The following is a 23,652-nucleotide window of genomic DNA, read 5'->3' on the forward strand; positions in this document are numbered from 1 at the left end:
AAAGTATTTACTTCAATACTGTAATTTTGGTTATGTCATTAATTTACATCAATATTGTATATTTGTTTATCTCCTTAAAGGCAAAGGTAATTGTTTTAATTAAAATTTTTACATATTAATATTTTAAAGTATTTACTTCAATACTGTTATTGTGGCTCTCTTAAATAATGATACCAACTTCATACCGAAAGTCCAAATATTATAAATGTAAAATTTATTATATTTGTACTTCTCCAACCTGCCATGGTAGAGGATTTACATTAAATAATGTATTTACTCTGACAGCAGAATGCAATGGTAAATTATTTAATATGCAAGATTTTAATATACAAGATGTAATTTATTATTTTCTAGATATTTGCAAGTACTTGACTGCAAGAAGAGGAAGTATTTTAGAATATAATGTGAAAATCAAATTAATATATTTTTCCTTAAGTATCATTGAGAAGAAATGAAGATAATGTGACTTCTGTGAATATTCATGAACAAGAAGATGGAAGTGCTGTGCGGATTTCTGGGATCCTTGAAGAAGGTCCGGAGTCAATATCCTCGATGATCAATCCTATTCGAGAAGATGCTGATTTTGGTTAATCAAAATTTTTTAATATATTTTCTTTTTAATTTTATCATAGTTAATCAAAATTTTGTTAGTATATTTTCTTTTTAATTTTATCATAATTAATCAAAAATATATTTTTCCTTAAGAATCGATGGGTAGAAATGAAGAGATTGTGACTTCTGTGATTAATCATGAACAAGAAGATGGAGAGGATGATCTCCATGTTTTACCATTTTTGGACGAAAGTTTTATAGATGAAGAAGTTGTAATCGATATCTCCATTGCAGCTGATAGCTCTGTAACTTTACCAATATCAGTTAATAACATTCAATTCTCATATTTAAATGTAGAACAGCCATATAATTTTATTCTTTCCCAAAAAAAACGTAATTTGTTATATTCAAATAAATTTCTATATGTTCATCATAAATTTGGAATTTTATTTAAATGTAGACTAAGTCATTGTACGGCAAGAGGTACATTATTAAATATGCAGTTTACATTGACACATATTCACAACCATCCTTCTGAATCTGAGGAAGAGCATTATGCAATTTTAGTCATTACAAATTAAAAAAGTCTTATTATCAAGTGTTAATTTATAATCCCCGTATAATCGTATATCAGAATTTATAAGAGGCAAAGGTGGTCTCAATGATTTAATAACACGATTCATAATAGTTTTGACAGATAGAAATGTTGGTAGAGTATTAGAATAGAGTTGAACGAGAGGATCCATTTTTCTAATACGCATAACTTGATTATGTTTTACGTTTGCTTTGATAGGGGTACGCTCGAATTTTTTCTTTAAGTTTATTCATAGTTCTAAAATTGCATAATGCTCTTCCTCAGATTCAGAAGGATGGTTGTGAATATGTGTCAATGTAAACTGCATATTTAATAATGTACCTCTTGCCGTACAATGACTTAGTCTACATTTAAATAAAATTCCAAACTTATGATGAACATATAGAAATTTATTTGAATATAACAAATTACGTTTTTTTGGGGAAATAATAAAATTATATGGCTGTTCTACATTTAAATATGAGAATTGAATGTTATTAACTGATATTGGTAAAGTTACAGAGCTATCAGCTGCAATGGAGATATCGATTACAACTTCTTCATCTATAAAACTTTCGTCCAAAAATGTTAAAACATGGAGATCATCCTCTCCATCATCTTGTTCATGATTAATCACAGAAGTCACAATCTCTTCATTTCTACCCATCGATTCTTAAGTAAAAATATATTTTTGATTAATTATGATAAAATTAAAAAGAAAATATACAAACAAAATTTTGATTAACTATGATAAAATTAAAAAGAAAATATATTAAAAAATTTTGATTAACCAAAATCAGCATCTTCTCGAATAGGATTGATCATCGAGGATATCGACTCCGGACCTTCTTCAAGGATCCCAGAAATCCCGACAGCACCTCCATCTTCTTGTTCATGATTAATCACAGAAGTCACAATCTCTTCATTTCTACTTATCGATTCTTAAGGAAAAATATTTTTTTGATTAATTATGATAAAATTAAAAAGAAAATATACTATCAAAATTTTGATTAACTATGATAAAATTAAAAAGAAAATATATTAAAAAATTTTGATTAACCAAAATCAGCATCTTCTCGAATAGGATTGATCATCGAGGATATCGACTCCGGACCTTCTTCAAGGATCCCAGAAATCCCCACAGCACCTCCATCTTCTTGTTCATGATTAATTACAGAAGTCACAATCTCTTCATTTCTACTTATCGATTCTTAAGGAAAAATATATTTTTGATTAATTATGATAAAATTAAAAAGAAAATATACTAACAAAATTTTGATTAAACTATGATAAAATTAAAAAGAAAATATATTAAAAAATTTTGATTAACCAAAATCAGCATCTTCTCGAATAGGATTGATCATCGAGGATATCAACTCCGGACCTTCTTCAAGGATCCCAGAAATCCCCACAGCACTTCCATCTTCTTGTTCATGAATATTCACAGAAGTCACATTATCTTCATTTCTTCCCAATGATACTTAAGGAAAAATATACTAATTTGATTTTCATATTATATTGTAAAATACTTCCTCTTCTTGCAGTCAAGTACTTGCAAATATCTAGAAAATAATAAATTACATCTTGTATATTAAAATCTTGCAGATTAAATAATTTACCATTGCATTCTGCTGTCAGAGTAAATACATTATTTAATGTAAATCCTCTACCATGGCAGGTTGGAGAAGTACAAATATAATAAATTTTACATTTATAATATTTGGACTTTTGGTATGAAGTTGGTATCATTATTTAAGATTGCCACAATAACAGTATTGAAGTAAATACTTTATAATATTAATATGTAAAAATTTTAATTAAAACAATTACCTTTTCCTTTAAGGAGATAAACAGATATACAATATTGATGAAAACGAGATTGCCAAAATAACAGTATTGAAGTAAATACTTTAAAATATTAATATGTAAAAATTTTAATTAAAACAATTACCTTTTCCTTTAAGGAGATAAACAGATATACAATATTGATGTAAATGAGATTGCCACAATAACAGTATTGAAGTAAATACTTTAAAATATTAATATGTAAAAATTTTAATTAAAACAATTACCTTTTCCTTTAAGAAGATAAACAGATATACAATATTGATGTAAATGAGATTGCCACAATAACAGTATTGAAGTAAATACTTTAAAATATTAATATGTAAAAATTTTAATTAAAACAATTACCTTTTCCTTTAAGGAGATAAACAGATATACAATATTGATGTAAATGAGATTGCCACAATAACAGTATTGAAGTAAATACTTTAAAATATTAATATGAAAAAATTTTAATTAAAACAATTACCTTTTCCTTTAAGGAGATAAACACAAATTCAATATTGAAGTAAAGACTTTTTCTAGGAAATATTTCGAAATTTTGAAGCGAAATGGTATAATGACAAAAGACAGACAAACGGATCGGTAAATATTCCCAGCTGTTTTCGCGTTAAAAAGTAAAAAGATGGTGAAAACAAACTTGACATTTTTAACATTTTTTTAAATTTTATTTTTAACATTTTTAAAATTTTAATAAATTTATAAATATTTATACAATAATTTACACAATATTACTACTGAGAATAAAATTATTTATAAAAGTAAAACATATTAATTTTTTTAATTGTACTAATATAGAAATAATATTTAACTTTATATAAATATATATAACAATTATAAATAAAATATTTAAATATATATAAAATAATATTTATTTATATATATTAAGAAAGACTATTAAAACATATCATAATCCTCGATTAATATAAATGATTTCAGATAATAATAGAATAAACCTATAATCTTGCATCTATGTTTTGTCAGGTATAAAAGAAAGGTTATTGACAAACTGTCAGATGACAGGTATAAAGATTTAATATGACGTAAAATAATATACCAAATTTTTATCCACTATTTTCTATTTTTATCTAAGATAAAAAGCTTAAATATATTTTTTTAATATGCCCCACTGAGTATTTTGGAGAAGATATCTTAAAGCTCCCTACCTATTTTTTTTCTCTCACTTTCCTCATTCTATACTGTGTGTGTGTGCATTAGACTAAAAATTTTTCAATTATTATCTTCATATAGCCATTTATGCCACTTATCCTTTACATTATTTTAACTAGATATACAAAAATACAAATCGAATCGAATAATTCATATTCGTAGGAATAATAAAATGATTATTCGATTCGATTCGTCGAATAATCAATTCAATTTGAAAATTTTATTTAACCGTAAATTAAAAAAGATAATTAAAAAAAAATACTTAAAACTTTATTCGAATCTAAACTTACACACTAAAAAAAAATCTTAAACACAAACTAAGAAAAAACAAAAACAAGTCAAACAAATTCCCGAAACTACAAAAATCACCAAACAGACAGGAAATATAACTCGCGAAGAATGATTTTCTTTATTAATAATTTCCGAAATAAAAGAAAAAATTTTCTAAAAAAAGAATAAAATAAAATAATAATATTATCATTATATAATACTTTTACATATATCTATATTATCTAATCTAGGTTGATTGGCATTCCGCGTTAAAAAAAAATATAAAACATTTACGTATTTACAAATACGACAATAATATTAAATTTATTTTGTAAAATTTAACTTTGAATTTTATTAGTAAGATAATATAGATACATATATAGTATAATAATGTAGAAAAATCAATATAATATTCATATCATGTAGAACAAATATACCAACAACAAATTTTTAAAGAAAAAATATCTGGTTCGCCCGTCATTCTTAACGGGATAGCTAGTTATTTAAAATTGTATATGAGTTATAAATTACATATAAATAAATACTTTCTTCGTCCATCATAAAACAATTTTCGGAGGTTAATTTTGTATTATGAATTATTCGAATAAAAACAGCCGTTAACAACATTTAGAAATATAAAATGTTTCTTCATTTTTCCTAGGAAATTTTATTAAATAGGAATAATTGTAAATAATTCCTACTAATAATATATTATTAATAAATTATTTTAATCGAATAATCTCGAATTATTCGATCGAATAATATATTTTCCTATTAGAATTTTTCAATCGAAATTGTGTTATTCGTATTCGTAAAATACGAATCTAATCAAATCGAATATCTTATAACAAATAATTCGTTTTAGGTATAATTTTAACTATTATTATTATAATTTTAGACACATCAAAAAAGACACCAACTATCGATGATTTTTTTGGAATAATATTATTGAAAATCTTTTAGACGCATTTTTTTAAATCTAAAAATAATCGAATGAAAAATTTTGATGATTTTACTTATATAAAAAAATATATATTAAATTTAATATTGCATTGCCCTCGAGTTCTAGGGTTGAATAATTTGGAGGCTATGTCTCCTACCCACCCCGGCCATGTAGACACTGATTATAGATATTACCAGATGAAATCCTTAACTACGCATATATTTAAAATTTATTGTGGTGTTTATGTTTTAAGTCCATGTTACTTATTTGTAATAAATTGTCATTTCTATTGTATTTTAGGTCTTTAGGCTTTGTCTTCTGAAAATATCCAACCAAACCATTTTAAATTTCTGAACCCTTCAGATTCGAAGCTATGTTAAACTTTACATTGATAGTGAAATGTGCATATATTTATCAAGATCTTTAACTGTGGATAACTAAATTTTGAAAAGTTAACATCATCCAGCAAATCACATTAAGTAATTATTTTTTAATAAAATCTAAATCAAAAGTGTTTAATTATTTCTAATCTATTAAATTGTTAAGATTAGGTAAGTTTCAATTACATATTTATTTAAATTCTAAGTCTATATTTTTTAAAGTAATCAGATTTTATAATTTTTATACCTATTATTGACCAAGACATGTGAAAAGTCTAATAATTAATTAATCGATTGTTTTAAGTTAAAAATGTGAAATTGATTTTATGAATATAATAATGATTATATTTATATTCTACATTTCTTTTATAAATTATCTCCTTCCATATATTTAGACATGATACAAAAAATATGAATAATAAAGTTTTATTTTAAAATATATTTTCAAAAATTCTCAATTTATATGACAAAAAATTAAAAAGCTACAAATATCCTATAATAAAATATAATATTTAATTATAAATAATATGACATTCAGATTCTATTTGTAATGTAAAAATTAATTGTCGAACTATAACATATTGAAAAAAACTAGACAAAAATTTTATGGATGAAAAAGATGTAATCGATTTCACCAATCTTTTCCTCACAAATAAAACAACATACATCCACAATGTAAATATCGATTCAGTCATATAATTTTACTTTTCCCCAAAAATAATAATTTCAACCTTTATAATTTAACGTTTTTTACGATTTTTAATAAAAATATATGCATAACAATTGAATCTGTTGAATGTGAATATGCAAGTTAATATCTAACATACTTTATCTAAGCAAAAGTGTTCAACTCCATTTCAATGCTATAACAACATTTCTTTCTGTGAAAACTATTATCGGAATATTATTAAATATGAAGTTTACATTGACACATATTCACAACCAGCCTGATGAATATTAAGAAGAGAATTATATTTTAGTAACTATGAATAAACTTAAAGAACAAATTAGAGCTTACAACTATCAAAACATATAATCAAGTTATGCGTATTAGAAAAATGGATCCTCTCGTTCAACTCTATTCTAATGCTCTACCAACATTTCTATCTGTCAAAACTATTATGAATCGTGTTATTAAATCATTGAGACCACCTTTGCCTTTCATAAATTCTGATATCCGATTATAAATTAATACTTGATAATAAGACTTTTTTTAATTTGTAATGAAAATAATGAATTATTAATATTTTCTACACATGAACTACTTGAAAGTCTCTGTAATGCCGACCAAATTTTGATGGGCGGCACATTTTTTTCGTGTCCTATATTATTTAAGCAATTATACACTATTCATACAATAATTCTTTGCGCGTATATATTATTGCCAAATAAAAATAAAGAATTCTAAAAATAACCATTGTCGATCTATAGGTATTTTCTTTTCTCCAAGCCATTATAGATTTTTAATTGAGAGTACTTACAAACTCGAATAAATATTTCCAACCTGCTATTTTCATTATGGTCAATGTATTTTAAGACGAATACAGGGTAAGAGGTTGACAGCATATAGAATTCTTAATCCTGATTTTAAGAGATTTTATCGCAGACTAATGGCGATACCTTTCTTAACCGAAATCGACATACCATTGGTATTGTCAGAATTAAATAATGAAGTAGAGGCCTTTAATTTAGATCCCATAAGAGATCTCTTTACATACTTTAAAAGTACTTGGATTAACCCAAACGCTAAATTTAAATATAAGATGTGGAACATGTATGATGTTCAAGGTGTAAGAACAAATAACCATGTTGAAGGATTTCATCGTTCTATAAGTGTATATTACTTATTGTTACTTATCCTAATTTATATATTTTTATTGATATGTTAAAACAAATAAATGGGAAAAAAGTTACCGAGAGAAAAAAAAATACTGCAAAATAGACAAGAAATATTTTTATATTACACTACCTATACACCTTAGTAGTATTTAGAAAGTCAAAAAATCAAATATTCTACGAAGATATTTCTGTGAATTAAAATCTTTATTTTCGCATATCTTGGATAAGATATTTAATATCGAAAAAAAAAATTAAATGAAAAATAATCTAGTCAGCAGGTATATCATTATTTTTTTTCGATATTAAATATCTTGATATTTTATCTAAATACTGCATTGGTGTATAAGTAGTGTAATATAAAAATGTTTCTTGTCTGATTTTCTCGTCTATTATACAGTATTTTTTTTTTCTTTCGGTAACTTTTTTCCCATTACGCAATTGGATAAATTTTATATCCATATCTTGTTGTATTTGTTTTAATATATCAATAAAAAGATATAAATTAGGATGAGAATATGTTATATACTCTTTTAAAGAACGATGAAATCCCTCAACATGGTTATTTGTTCTAACACCTTGAACATCATACATGTTCCACATCTTATATTTAAATTTAGCGTTTGGGTTAATCCAAGTACTTTTAAAGTATGTAAAGAGATCTCTTATGGGATCTAAATTAAAGGCCTCTACTTCATTATTTAATTCTGACAGTACCAATGGTATGTCGATTTCGGTTAAGAAAGGTATCGCCATTAGTCTGCGATAAAATCTCATAAAATCAGGATTAAGACGACTATATGCTGTCAACCTATTACCCTGTATTCGTCTTAAAATACATTGACAATAATGAAAGTAGCATCCCTTGACAGAAATGGTTGGAAAAATTTCTTCGAGTGCTGTAAGTGCTCCCATTTCGAAATCTATAAGTGCTTTAGAAGGAGAAAAGGAAAAACCTATAGATCGGCAATAGTTTTTTAAAAGATTCAACATTTTTAGATACGTTTCTTTATTTTTATTTGGCAATAATATATATGCGCAAGGAATTATTGTATGATTAATCATTATATGAATAGTGTATAATTGCTTAAATAATATAGGACACGAAAAAAATGTGCCGTCCATCAAAATTTGGTCGGCATTACAGAGACTTTCAAGTAGTTCATGTGTAGAAAATATTAATAATTCATTATTTTCATTACAAATTAAAAAAAGTCTTATTATCAAGTGTTAATTTATAATCCCCGTATAATCGGATATCAGAATTTATAAGAGGCAAAGGTGGTCTCAATGATTTAATAACACGATTCATAATAGTTTTGACAGATAGAAATGTTGGTAGAGCATTAGAATAGAGTTGAACGAGAGGATCCATTTTTCTAATACGCATAACTTGATTATATGTTTTACGTTTGCTTTGATAGGGGTACGCTCGAATTTGTTCTTTAAGTTTATTCATAGTTACTAAAATTGCATAATGCTCTTCCTCAGATTCAGAAGGATGGTTGTGAATATGTGTCAATGTAAACTGCATATTTAATAATGTACCTCTTGCCGTACAATGACTTAGTCTACATTTAAATAAAATTCCAAATTTATGATGAACATATAGAAATTTATTTGAATATAACAAATTACGTTTTTTTGGGGAAAGAATAAAATTATATGGCTGTTCTACATTTAAATATGAGAATTGAATGTTATTAACTGATATTGGTAAAGTTACAGAGCTATCAGCTGCAATGGAGATATCGATTACAACTTCTTCATCTATAAAACTTTCGTCCAAAAATGGTAAAACATGGAGATCATCCTCTCCATCATCTTGTTCATGATTAATCACAGAAGTCACAATCTCTTCATTTCTACCCATCGATTCTTAAGGAAAAATATATTTTTGATTAATTATGATAAAATTTAAAAGAAAATATATTAACAAAATTTTGATTAACTATGATAAAATTAAAAAGAAAATATATTAACAAAATTTTGATTAACCAAAATCAGCATCTTCTCGAATAGGATTGATCATCGAGGATATCGACTCTGGACCTTCTTCTATAAATTTTGCAATTGTAATATTGTTTTAAAATATTAATAAGATGTTATGCAATTTAATTTAGATAATATAGAAAAGAAATTATAATTTTTAAGATACAATATATGCATCAAACTTCTCATTTTGTTTATAAATTAAAATGCCAATATAATTTTAAATATTTTATTGCTCTAAAATATTACAAAATTTTTAATGAATCAAATTGGTACATTTAAATTTATAATTTCTTGCAGGCAGTACAAGCTTTTATTAGAAAACTGAGCAATTTATTAATGCATAAGCTACCACTAATTGTAAGGTATGATTGATTGTTAATTCCTCAGGTATATTTGTGAAACTAGTAGAAACATTATTAATTATCTATTATTTGTATTTATACTTCATCATTTTCAGACATTGTCAACATCACTATCCTTCTTAAATAAACCATCTTAATAAGATTTGCCATATTGTCAGTTAAGTCTATATTTGTGATGTTTTGATTTTATAATCATTTAATACTTTTATTAAAAGGAATTTTAAATTTTCATCAGTTGGCCTTTAGCTTTCTTTCATTACTAGTGTTCTCAGATTTGCTTTTTGATTATACTGTAGATTAATCCCAATAATGGACCTGTCTAGACGAGTAACAGAACCAATTTTAGGAGTTAACCATTTATTTCTTTGATCATATTTTGCAATATTTAAGGCTAATTCTGTAACATTAGATTATTTTGAAAATTAATTTTCATATTACCCATACCTTCTAATGAGGATCAAGAATTATTTTAAAACCATTAACATTTAATTGGTCCGCCTTAGAAGTAACCCGGTTACATAAAACTTTTATTATTTTATTAGGCTTTTATTGTGATATTAATTTTTATAGAATTCCAGAAGGTGGTTTCTTTTTATGTGACGCTCAATTCCTATGATGGCCTTTCATATCTATTTGACAATTAGTAATAGTACATTTTGATGTGTAATTTGTATGTAATAATTTATATATTATATTTTTCTATAAGCAATACGTATGTCATAATAAGCGCAATCGCCCTTTATCGCTATATGAAACAGCAGAGCTACGCTTGGACTATCTCGTCCCATCTAATTGGGTTAAAAAATTTGGGGGTAGCCTATGAGATGAGCCCATCCACAATTTTTGGGCAGGCTGCAGTTACCTGCGCAAGAGGCGAAACCACTTGCTTAAACGCCTACGGGAGATGAGAGAGGAAAGCCCATACCCGATTAAGAATGTATATTATAGGGAGGGGTATTGGTAAATTTAAGTTTATGGTCTATATTGAATTTGTTTATTTAATATAAATATGATATATTTTGTTAATAAACCTGCCTTACTACTTAAGAATATTAGATTAGAGGGGTTATAGTATAAGTTAAGTATATTTTGGATAGTTATATCAAGGTTAGGTACATGAAGAGTTTTATAAATAAATAAATGTATGTTTACCATGGCGGGAGGAAGGTGGTTCTTATGCTACAGAGGGGGGGGGGGCTGAGAGATTTGGAGGGTGTAGGTATTCGGATTTGATTTTTAGAAGCTTTTTTATTGAGCTTTTATTATTGTTTAGACGTATGAATTGTTCCATCGTCAGATTTAGGCTTATGACTTCTTAATCAATACTCAATGAGCAGTTTATGTATTTTGTATAATAGGTAAATTATAATCTAAATTGGACAAATATCGTAAAAAGATTAATAAAATTTTTTTTTACCTATGCATCTATTGATGGTAAGAGGATTGGGATGCAAATAATTGGATAATACTTCGCTATGCCAGGTTATCTTGATCAACTTTAACCCGCAAGCCACTGACTTAGCCTGGTTATAGGAGTAAAAATTTTTGTTCAAAGGATAAGGCTCCAAATCGAATTCACGTGTTTCGGGATCGGTACGTTTTTGGACCATTTTACCCCTATACGGTATCTGTTTATCTCTTATATGAGATCTATATATTTATATATCAAAATGTGTTATAAAACATTTATTATACACTTTTAGAAATATATATATTTTTTTTAAACAAATGTATAATCACTTTATTTAAATAAAAATTATATTTCAAGTTTTAAGCTTGGTTTCATAGATATTTCGTATTTAGTTATATTTATATGGAAATTAAATTTATTTAAAATTTTTTTTAGATTATATAAAAAATATAATAATAAAAATTTACAAAAATTTCTGAAAGTAATAATAATGTAACTTAAAGTAAAAAATTTATTTGTAACATAAGCAAATTCCATACTTTATATCAATATTGTAATGAATGACAATCAAGAGCTCTGTATCTGCTCCAAGACAAAATGAGTCGTTTGCCATTGTTATTTTCTTTGAAGGAATTGACAATTTTATAAGCTTGTTCGTTTGATTTGTCTTATAAATTTTGGATCTGTTCTAATAAGGTTTGTAGGTTTATCACTATGCAATTCCTTTCAACTTTTATATCCGTTACATTATACTCGTGATAAGATGATTTGAGACTATTATTCTGGAATATAAATATAATATATATATTTCTATTACATTACATTACATTATAATATTTTTAGCCGGGTTTTAGGTGAGGTTCTATCTCAGCCCTATTCTAACATTGTATTAATTTCCTCACATATATCTTATATTGTATGTATATAATTCTATTACAAAGTCGATTAAATTTATATAAAAAAAATTTTATAATTTCAATGTTTCACAAGAACATAAATTTTTACTTGCGGATATATATTTATTCACACTTCGAAGCTAAAATTTTCCTCCTTTATTATTGGTATTTTTGAGATATCTACAAATAATATTAGCTCGTGTAATACGGGTGCATCTCTTTCAGCATTAGGAGTCATATTAAATATCCAAGTTGCAACAGAATCATCTCTCAACTGTCTCTCTACATGAATCCGGAAATAAAAATATTATATATATTATTTATTTTCTATAATAAAATTCAAAAAATAAATTATTTCCACAAAAATTTTTTTTTTAGCCAGAATTTAATATTCGAAATTTTTTGTATTTCTGAATTATGCCGTTAATATTTAAAAAAAAAAAATTATGGAATTCAAAAAAATACATATGATCCTAACCTTTTTATGAATGAGTTTGTATTCACAACGGATAAGTTCTCCCTATTTTTCAAAATTCTTATGAGGATTTGAAAATTTAAAGGCCTTCTTCCGGTTTTGGTGATCGGTTCGACACTCTGCTAGTAATAAATTGCAACTGTCTATCAAATTAAAATGAGGATTTTTTTTATAACAAGTTTAGTGTAAGATAAGCTTTCGATAATTATTATGACATAAAGATAGTTGCATCTTAATACATTGGGTGTAAAATAAAAAATATAAATGAAGTGCCGATCTAACTGATTACAAATCAGTTTGGTTATGGCACCAATATGAATTTACCTTTTAAAAATATAATTGTACAGATTTAAAATATTAACGAAAGTCTATCTTATTTGAATCATTGAATAATATGCTTGATATACATTGTTCGGGGTGCCTAGCGCTGCTTATAATGAAGGAATAATTTTTTAGATGGGATTCGAAGAATGGAGTCATTTGTAGACTTCTTCCTTGAAACCATGTTAGATGCTGCTGTCTATAGAAGGCTCCTATAAAATAGTATTTAAGTTTTTTTTAAATCAAAAAGGCATTAACCCTATCGCGCCCAGCAAGATCATTTGTCATCAAAATTTTTAATCAATTAATTTTTATATTTAAAGAAACTAATGGTTGGTTCTTAGATATATTAATTTATAAAACAATATTTATTATTTCGTATTTTATCATTAACCTGTCAAATTTTATTATATCAAAATGTCAAAATCATTATTTAATTATATCAAAGTACAAGTATTTTTTGTTCATGGGAAATATTCCGGGCGCTAAAGGGTTAATTTGAAACGGATATTGAATTTAGGAAATTAATATTTTTTTTAAAAAAAACACACTTCGATTTACCAAATGAACGAAGTTTTATATCAATGTGTTTTTTTTCCCGACGATGTGTTTTTTTTTGTTCAACCTTGAAAAAAAATATCTGATTTTACTCGATGTTGTTAAACGGTTCTATTTGAGCCGATTTTTAAAAACGGCTAACTCAACATTAGAGCCAGGAAAATATGGCCTAAGCATCGAGGTTTCGCCAACAGATGTTCAATCCTATGCGTCATCTTTGAAAATCTTTAGGTTCGCATAATATTCTTTCTTTCTTTCTTTCTTTCTTTCTTTCTTTCTTTCTTTCTTTCTTTCTTTCTTTCTTTCTTTCTTTCTTTCTTTCTTTCTTTCTTTCTTTCTTTCTTTCTTTCTTTCTTTCTCTTCTCTCTTTCTTTCGGATAAAATATTGAGTTAGCCGTTTTTAAAAAATGGCTCGAAACGAGCCGTTTAAAAATACTAGCAATTTTACCGAAAATTTATTGCCAAAATTTTATGAATTTTGTATACAAATATTTTTTTTTTCGTGTAAATTTTTTTAAACATTTTAAAATTGTATAAATAAATTTATGCAAAAAATATGAACAAGTTCTTAGCAAAAATTGTCAGAAATTCATATGTTAGATTTTCTAAAACATGATTTTGATATATTTCCGGTAAAATTAGAATTTTAAATTTAAAAAAAAAACCCGCCTAAACAATCATTTTAAAGTTTAACAAAAAAAACACATTATTTTTTGAAAAAAACAGAATTTACATCTTTTATTCGTAGAATAAAAACATGTATTTTCAAGCCCAACCCCAATTTATTTCTTAGAAGTTTTTTTTTGGGGCTGTTCCTCAAAACAATTTTACATTCAATTTCTGTATTTTGTAAAAAATGATTTTAATAAAATAAGAATTCGTAGATGATGAAAAGATAATTCATCCATCTTTGGGTGGATTTTTTTTAAAGAACACGGTTAGTTTCGAAATTCAACGCTGATGTCTTATTGATTTCTTTTTCTATTCCTGCCAGACTCGAACGCTGATATATCCCAAGATATGCTATGCTCAATGACAGCATCGCATGGCTCCGAGAAAGGATGGGTTTCTTATTATATAAAAAGATTTCGAATATTCGATTCGATTCGAATAATTCGAATCTAATTGAATAATTACGAATACGAATAATAAATTATTTGTTTTATCTGAATACGAATAATCATTTATTCGATTCGAATAAAACGAATTATTCGTAATATTTAATAAATTGTTTAATAAATCTAACATTTGTCATTTCTATTTGTTGATCAGCCAATCTGACAGTTGATGCATTTGTGTTTATAAAAATTCTAGCACAAATTTAAAAAAATTTTATTTGCCACATTTTTTGAATCTCACGAAAAGTTTATTTTTTGAATCTCATAATAAATTATATTAAAAATTACACACACCAGAGATATATAAAAATATATTACATCTCTACAATAATTATAGTTAGCTAGCCTAATTATGTTAGAGGAGAATGCTTCTGACGAAATTATGCTTGTTGTTGAAGATGAGAAAATTTCCTCACAAAAGAGAGCAATCATATGGGATCAATATCAAATCCTTAAAGACGGTGAAAAGGCTGCTTGCAATCATTGCAAGAGTATTATAAAGGGTAAAGGCAAAACAACATCTCCTCTTATTAATCATTACAACAGGTTTCATTCACACCTTAGTAAAAAAAATAATAATAAAATTGACATTTTTTTAAAGTCTACACCAAATTCTTCAAAAAAAATTAATTTTAAGGATAATTTATTAAAATTATTTATAAATCATAATATTCCTTTTAAAATTATTAATTCTAATGATTTTAAAAATTTTATAAGTGATCTTGATTGTTCTGTAAAATCAATATGCTCCAATACTCTTAAATTGCACATGTATAATACATTTGCAGAAAAAGAACAGTTGGTAAAGAAAATAATATCTAAAAATAAAAGCCAGATTAATTTTTCATCTGACATATGGACTAGCTTAACACAGGTTCCTTTTTTAGGGCAAACAGCCCATTTTATTGATGATAATTTTAAAATAAATAACATAATTTTGGATGTCAGTCCAATAAATGAAACAAGGTGGAAATATATTTAAAGCCTTTGTCAAAATAATTAAAAATTATAATTTAGAGAATAAAATATTTTTATATAACTTTAGATATTGCAACTAATAATAAAACATTTATTGATACATTTTCTTTAAAATATCCATTGATAAAAATAGGGAACATCCGAATGTAATTAATTTAATATCCAAAGAAATTTTAAAAATTTTAGATCCTTCAATTCTAAAACTAAGAAACATTATTAGAATGATTCGTAATTCCCCTAAAAAATTAAATTTATTAAAAAATATATGTAGTTCTATACACCCTCCCCCTAAATTTTTTAAAACCAGAATTAGATTGTGAAATAAGGTGGAATAGTACCTACCAAATGATTGAAAGGGTCTTATTGTTAAAGCCTGCTATAACAATATTAGTTAATGAAGTAATAACTAATATTAAAATTCTTCAAGAAAAACAAATATCAGAGGTAAACTAAAATTTATAATTAGGTAATAATATAATACTTTGATAACATATAGGAAGAAAGGATCTTGTAAAAATTAAAGCTATCCTATTGCCTTCATATGAAACTACAAATTTGGTGTGAGGGGAGAATTATCCTACTTATAATTTGGTTATACCTTATTATATTTTAATTCTTGAACATCTAAAAAATGAAAAACCTGGTTTCCATAAATCCTTTAACAATAGTTTCAAAGTAGCATGTGATAAATTGTTGGGCTATTATAATTTAACTGCCGATGATGCAATAATAACCACAATCTTGGATCCCAGACTTTTAAATCAATATCTGTTGATTATGATATTGATATATCCAAGTTAATGGACAAATTTAAAGAGACAATAGATATACAGGTATTTAATTTACCACCATTTAAATATGATTATATTTTATAAGCTCATAATTATAACTGTCAAACAAATAAGGATAAAATTCAACGAAACAGGCTAGACATTGTTTTAAACAAAATAATATTCAACTGTGTGAAATAGATTTTTATCTGAGTGAACCAAGAGCAAAGAGTGATACTGACCCGTTAATGTGGTGGAAAGCAAATGCATATCGGATCCCCATGCTCTCGAAAATGGCAAGGGATTATCTATCTATCCAAGGAACATCAACTGCTTGTGAAAGGCTTTTCTCAGTTGGATATAATTTATTGTTAAAAAACCGCATGTCATATAAGGAAGAAAATATAAGAAAAACTATTTGCCTTAAAAATTGGCTTAAATTATAAATTAAATTAATAATATACATTTTAATTTTGTTTATAACTTGATTATTATATTATTTATTATCAGATTATTGATTACATATTATTATAATTTTTTCTGTTTAAAATCAAATTTGTAATAAAAAAATTTACCAATATATTTGAGCATGATTTATTTTATTAAAAAAATTAATTCCAAATATTCGAATAATTCGAATCGAATACAAATCGTAGATTTTATTATTCGTACGAATTCAAATAGTAAATTATTCGATTCGTTATATGAATAATGTACTATTCGATTCGAATTCATTTTTGAATAGGCCTATTATATAGGTATAAAATGTATATTACCTCGATAAGTAGAAGCGTTATTGCTGGCATTGTTTGCCGTAGAACTCTGGAGGCCTATAAGTAGGGGAGCCAATAGGAGCCACTTGAAATAAGATATATCCATTTATAGTTTTAAAAAATTAATTCCCAAGTTTTGGTTTAATTATATTTATAAAAAATTATATATCAATTTTTATTATTATTAAATATGTAAGGTAAATTAAATGATTTAAAAAATTAAATTTGCCCTTTAAAATAAATATGTTTATAATTTAAAGCTAAAATTATTAGAGAAATAAATTATTTGTTATTAACTTATCTAATAAAATGACCAGGCTTGCATGAAATCAATTTTTTTTAAAAAATATGCCTCATATTTTAATAATTTGTTTTTAAAAGTTTATAACCACCATTTTTAGAAAATTATAGTTTTTAATTAATTAAAATAATTATATTTCGTTTTTGGGATAATTAACACAAAGATAATTTTTGCTAGAGGTAAGAATGGGTAATCAATTTTTTGCAGACATTTTGACGGTAAAAATTATTTATTGACGGGTAATACTTCAAAAGTTTAGCCAAATATTTTTGTCTAATAAAATCTAGATTTAACAGAACAAAAGACCTTTCATCTAATCTTATTTGACATTTTTTGTTTATTAACACAATGATTTTAACAATTATATATATACGGACTTTGTGTTTACAATGCTGTTTTTCTAAATTTTTGTTGAATGTTTGTATACGAAAGAAGTGTTTAACATATATTATAATAAGTAATTTATGTTTTAAGAGCAGGGGCGGACTGGCGACGCTACGGCCTCGTGGGCATTTTTTTATAGCGGCCTCATTTGTATGAGGGCGAAACCCTCATACCCCCATTTAGTTTGGCCGGTCTTCGACCGGGTTACATTAAATGGCTTCTTTATATATATATTATATTAGATTTACAACGATGTTACACTATAAATTCAAATCATACATCACCTGTTAAATATTTTAAAAAAATGCATATACTCAATATATAAAATCAATTAATTATAAATATAAAATTATTGCAGCTATACAATATCACAGAGAATAGAATTGCTGCACTTTTATAAAATCAGGCACCGATCATATTGTAACTAATATTAATAAGATTCTAATTAAAGAATTAAGAAAATATATAATTTTTACGCTTATAAATCTCTCATTAACTTTGAACCTTTGCGCAGGAATATCTTCTAGTTCAATCTACGTTGTTCGTTCAACTGACATCATTAAGAACGCTTCTAATTTTTCTTGGTCAATACTAGCTCTCAGATTATTTTTATAATTTTTAATTTACTAAATGCTTTCTCGCAATTAACCTGCCTTAATGATAAATAAAATGTATTCATATGCCAAAAAAATATTAGTGTCACTTGTATGCATACATATCTTTTAAGAATTTCTTACATGCATATTAAACACTTGTTACATTTATTATCACACTCTGATTTATTATCATATTGTAATATTCCATCTTCTTCATTTGTCTCTTCACTTTTACATGCGATATCCTTCTCCGTTTCATTTAATTCGGCTACCAAATCTTTGAATACACTGGCAAATGAACATACTTCGTTATGAAATTTAACACTCAATATATATGCCAATTATGCCAGTTTTTCCAAAGCCTTTTCAGAAATACCTTTACTATTTATTTCATCAAATGTCTTGGAAGCAAATATTGCATATTCAAGATAAGCTCTCAATTCGCAGAAAGTAGTTCCGACAAGCTGTTTATAATTTGATCAATTATAGGACGAAATAGTTCGAACCTATAAAGGTTAAATTGATTCTTGAGGACGTTCACTTGGCATTTCGCTCGCCCTATTCGATCTTTTTACAGAGCATTTTGTACTCAGATACTCTCCGGGAGCTATAAATATGGAAATGTTTCATTTAGCCATTTTATTGCTTTATTTTAAATCGATGTATGTATCGATGATACAGAAGATTTAGCATCTTCTTTCATTTTTCATGCTTACAAAGTACCTAATTTTTTGTTTGAAGATATGACAGTGGCCCTATTTCAAAAATTTCCAAATATATTATAGCTGTACTTAGAATCTTAAATTTACATAAATTATCAAGTTTTTGTCTCAAATGATTTATTATCTACTATAAATTAAAGTGTATTTATCGTTATTGAGAGCAAGCTCTCATTACCATATATCCTCTAAGGGCTTTTTCACGTGCCCATCATCTAACCTATTTTTTGCAGCCTTCTCAACTTATTTTGGCCAAATGTATTATTCTGTTTCACCCAAGCATCCATCCTTTTATCTGATTCACCGACCTGGATTTTATTTGATTTCAATGAATTAAGAACAAGAAATGTTGGCTATATTATTTCTACAATAAATCAATGTATAAAAATATAATATAATAAATTTATCAAAACTTAGCTTTCACTCTACTCAACCGGAAGCGTTTTCACTTCATTTGAAAAAAAAACAAAGAAAAGAACGTGGTAATTGTTGTAGCTGTTGAAAAAAAGAAGGAATAAATTTAATATAATGCATAAAATGTCAGTTATTTTCTGACAGTGAAATTAAGTTTTTCCTTGGTTGAGAAGAAAAAAACGTGATCATCACGTGGGTTGGTGAGAAACAATGGAGCATTCTTTAGGTGTCTTTTGGGGTGAAGAATATATGGAAGCTGGATAGTTTATGATAATTATTATTATATTTGATAACTGTTTTATATTACTTAATAGTTTATAATCTTTAGATATTTTTATGAATAAATATGACGTCTTCTTTAGTAATGATGTGTAGCGTCAAGCGATGTTATTGATATATTATGCATTAAAATATAGTATAAACGACATGACAATTCTCAAGGAATGTGATATTCAAATCATAGAGATATCATTAAAAAATAAATGATAAGAGAAAATAACGTGAACATAATAATAATTTTTTTCTAATCGGCCTCTATTTTGATATTTTCCACTGATCAGCCTCAAAAATCTACATTTTCTCGCGGCCTCGTGGGCAAAATGCCCACCGGGTCTTATGGCCAGTCCGCTCCTGTTCAAGAGGATAAAAGTATATATATACATTTAGTAGATTGCTGGGATATAGATGAAATTGGCCCACTTCAAAAGCTAAGTTGAATAAGTTGCAAAAAAGACTAAATTATATAGTTACCCCCTAGTCTAATAAACTCCGCCATAGCCTGGGTGGGAGTATGGATGCTATATATTTATTAACCATTTAACCCCAATTTTTGCGAGAAACATAAAAGAAATAATCCTATACTTATCTCCATTGCTATCACTCCCCCCCCCCCATCCCCAAATTAATCTATTTATAAATATGGTATAATATTAGTGCCATAAAGTAACTCGATGAAAGTTAGTAACGGTCATTAAATATCGAAATTTTTTTATAGGAAAAGTAGGGATTGTCATTTCGTTACTTTTGCAAGTAACGCGTTTCTTTTAACAATTTGTTAAAGTATAAATAATAATATTTTTTTGAAAATTTCATCTCCCAAGAAAACGGCATTGAGATAAGGTATAGTTACAAAAAAAAAAGTAAACATTATTTTTTTTAATTAAATAATTTTAATTTAAAATAAGGAAGGTTAAATTTAAAATTAATTTTTTTATTAAAAATGACCTTGTAAAGTTATAAAAGTTAATTAATAAATTAGTTTAAAAAAAAAATTAAGTGTTTGAATCCACAACGATAAACATTGAATCGAATAGATATTTTAGATTAAAAAATTCTTATAGTTATATTTTTAAATCCTTTGGAAAAGGAAGCATGTTCTGAGCATTGAACCTAAATGTAATTGGGAACAAGTTATAATTCCTTTCTAATACATCCTGATTTAATCTTAGCCTAATACTTATTTTCTTTAGTTAAAACTCAAACATATTTTTCTTATCCGGGTATAATTAAGTTAAATTAACAGAATATAGCCTGTTATAACAGATATAAAACATAACATATTGTTTAAGTCTTAAAAATTATCTTAAATTTCACATCTGTTTTGAAGAAAAATCTGTATTTAGCAAAATGGTGGACATTTTTTGAAATTAATTTGAAGTGATAATTGATAGAGTGGATGTAATATTCTATTACACTATTACCCAGATCCATTACATTACAACCCAATATTTCATTTCAATATGATCTAATGTTCAACAGAGAAAATTGAAATCGCATTATAATCTTCTAGAAAAATATATTGACTAAATGTCCATAAATGTCAATTTACAAATTGACAGCTACAACACTGATAGCTCCCATTAATAACCAACCAATCGAAAAATAATTTTTTTCTTAACAAACTTAAAAATAATTCTTAAAGATATTAAAAAAATTTTTTTATATCTTTTTGGCGGTAATAGGAAAAAAAACCCCCGGAAAAAAACCTTAAGGAAAAAAAACCCCAAAAAACAAAAAATTTAAAAAAGAATCGTTATTTTTTAAAAAATTTTCTTGTCAATTTTTCTTAAATTTTTTTCTCAATTTATTATTTTCTTTCCATTTTTGCTTTAAGTCATTGTTAATCTCTCTCACTTTTTCTGATCCTGCTGAATGCGAGCCACAATCATTTAACAGCTATTAAACTCCAAAAAAAAACACAAAATTACAAAAAATATTCGAAATAATAATGTCTAAATGTCAAAAACGGGATTTAATTCCTGCTGATCCATTATATATATACATGGATTTCGAAAAGTCTGCTATGAGGCGGTTAAAACTGTCATTGGTATGATTATTAATAAGTTAAATTATTTATATTTATTTTTCCAATTCCTTTATGTGATATGGGCATTGCAATGGCATTCCTTAGATCGGTTACTCCGAGCAATGGTAAGGATATTCTTGAATATTTCGATTAAAATTGCATCAATGGAGTATCAAGGGAGATCACAAGAAGCAATTCTCAATCCCAGACCAGGTCGGATTGGGCTTCGATTTCCTTCAGAAACTTGAATCAGAGCACTTTATCCAACGAATAACTCATAAATAATCAATGCAAAGGTTCGAATCATCGTTTTTCTAATCTGATTGGGAATAAACACCCATCAATCTGGGTTGATTTAAACTAAAATGCGATGTGGCTGCCGATGAAATCAAACTTGAACGATGGCGTGTAGATAGTTAGACACCGAAAAGAAATTCGCAGTGCTTAAACAAGAAAAAATGCATGTATTGGGAAAAAAAATATCCTAGTAAAATAACCCATGTATTACTTATTTCGTAAAAAATTTTGCTATTGTAATAAATACTATTAAATAGATTAAATTTGTCAAAATTTGCAATAAGATCTGTTTATTTTATTGATAAATCATTATTACGTATATAATTTATTATTAAATTATATTTTTATAATATTTATTTCTAAAATACTAATTTGTCTATACCTTATTAAATCCAAATAAAAATATACAGATATTATTAGATCTTAAGTAAATTCAAAAAAAAATTTTGGGTTTTTTTTCCTGGAGTTTTTTCCAGAGGTTTTTTTCCGGGATTCCTTTTGGCACTTTTAAATTTATACATTTTCCCATAATGCTCGTTATGTATAATATCGACTGGATATAATCAAATTTTGACATATTTTTCCATTGGAAGATGACGATACCAATCTTATATAGATTATATATAAATATAAAGTCTAAAAGAAGATTTTAGCATCTTGATTCATTTTTAAAGAAGGGGTAATTGAATGAGGCACAAATAAAATATGATGAGAATAATAGGGCTAAATTGGTTTATGTTCTGGTATAACCATTCCCACATATTTATATACTATATATATCTTGTATGTATTTATCCTACCAAATGCTTACTTATTCCATTTTAGTACAACACCCTTTTAAAGTGGTCCAAGAATTTATACACACACACTAATAAAATGTTTATATGGATACAATAATAACTTATAAACTGCTTTATTACCAATCTAATAAAAGAATTGTTTGTGAAAATAAGAGATGTGTGTTATAATAGATTAAAAATATTTGTTTACAATTATTACGGTTTTTTTAATTTATATAAAAAATATCGAATATTAAATTCAAACCAGGGATCTGAATCCTAACGTTCCCGATTGGGATCAAGTTTAGGGTTTCAGATAAAAAATAGCTGTATTTTTAATAAATTATAAACGCTTTTGTATAAAGTCGATTGAATAATAATATCAAAAATTCTTAAACTTCTAAAGAACGATTGCAGGGATGGCCCAAATATTATACTAATTATTATAATTTGAAATAATTTCGTTTCTATATTTCAATAAATAAAATTATATCCCAGTTTTTAATTTCGTTAGATCAAATTTAAAAAGAATGAGAACTTACTTTAATCGTATTATAGGTTTAGTATATTTTAAAGTTTTAATATGATTCAATTCAATTTAATTATGAATTATGAACAATAAGAACAATT

At 26.0% G+C, this 23,652-nt stretch overlaps 1 protein-coding gene across 1 annotated transcript; it reads right to left on the reverse strand.

Moving 5' to 3' along the window:
• Positions 1-1,115: 1,115 nt before the first annotated feature.
• On the reverse strand, positions 1,116-23,615 carry LOC135930339 (uncharacterized). Its single transcript, XM_065467122.1, has 11 exons — positions 23,565-23,615; positions 17,231-17,312; positions 13,117-13,242; positions 12,344-12,516; positions 11,878-12,120; positions 11,345-11,577; positions 9,569-9,628; positions 2,187-2,336; positions 1,918-2,067; positions 1,559-1,798; positions 1,116-1,336 (listed from the first exon to the last, which is right to left on the reverse strand). The coding sequence occupies exons 5-11, from the start codon at positions 11,949-11,951 to the stop codon at positions 1,116-1,118; spliced, it is 1,128 nt and encodes a 375-aa protein (XP_065323194.1). The 5' UTR covers positions 11,952-12,120; positions 12,344-12,516; positions 13,117-13,242; positions 17,231-17,312; positions 23,565-23,615.
• Positions 23,616-23,652: the final 37 nt, after the last annotated feature.

Source organism: Gordionus sp. m RMFG-2023, chromosome 5, assembly GCF_954871325.1.
Source record: "Gordionus sp. m RMFG-2023 chromosome 5, tfGorSpeb1-WG-v2, whole genome shotgun sequence".
In the NCBI taxonomy this organism is placed as follows: domain Eukaryota; kingdom Metazoa; phylum Nematomorpha; class Gordioida; order Chordodea; family Parachordodidae; genus Gordionus; species Gordionus sp. m RMFG-2023.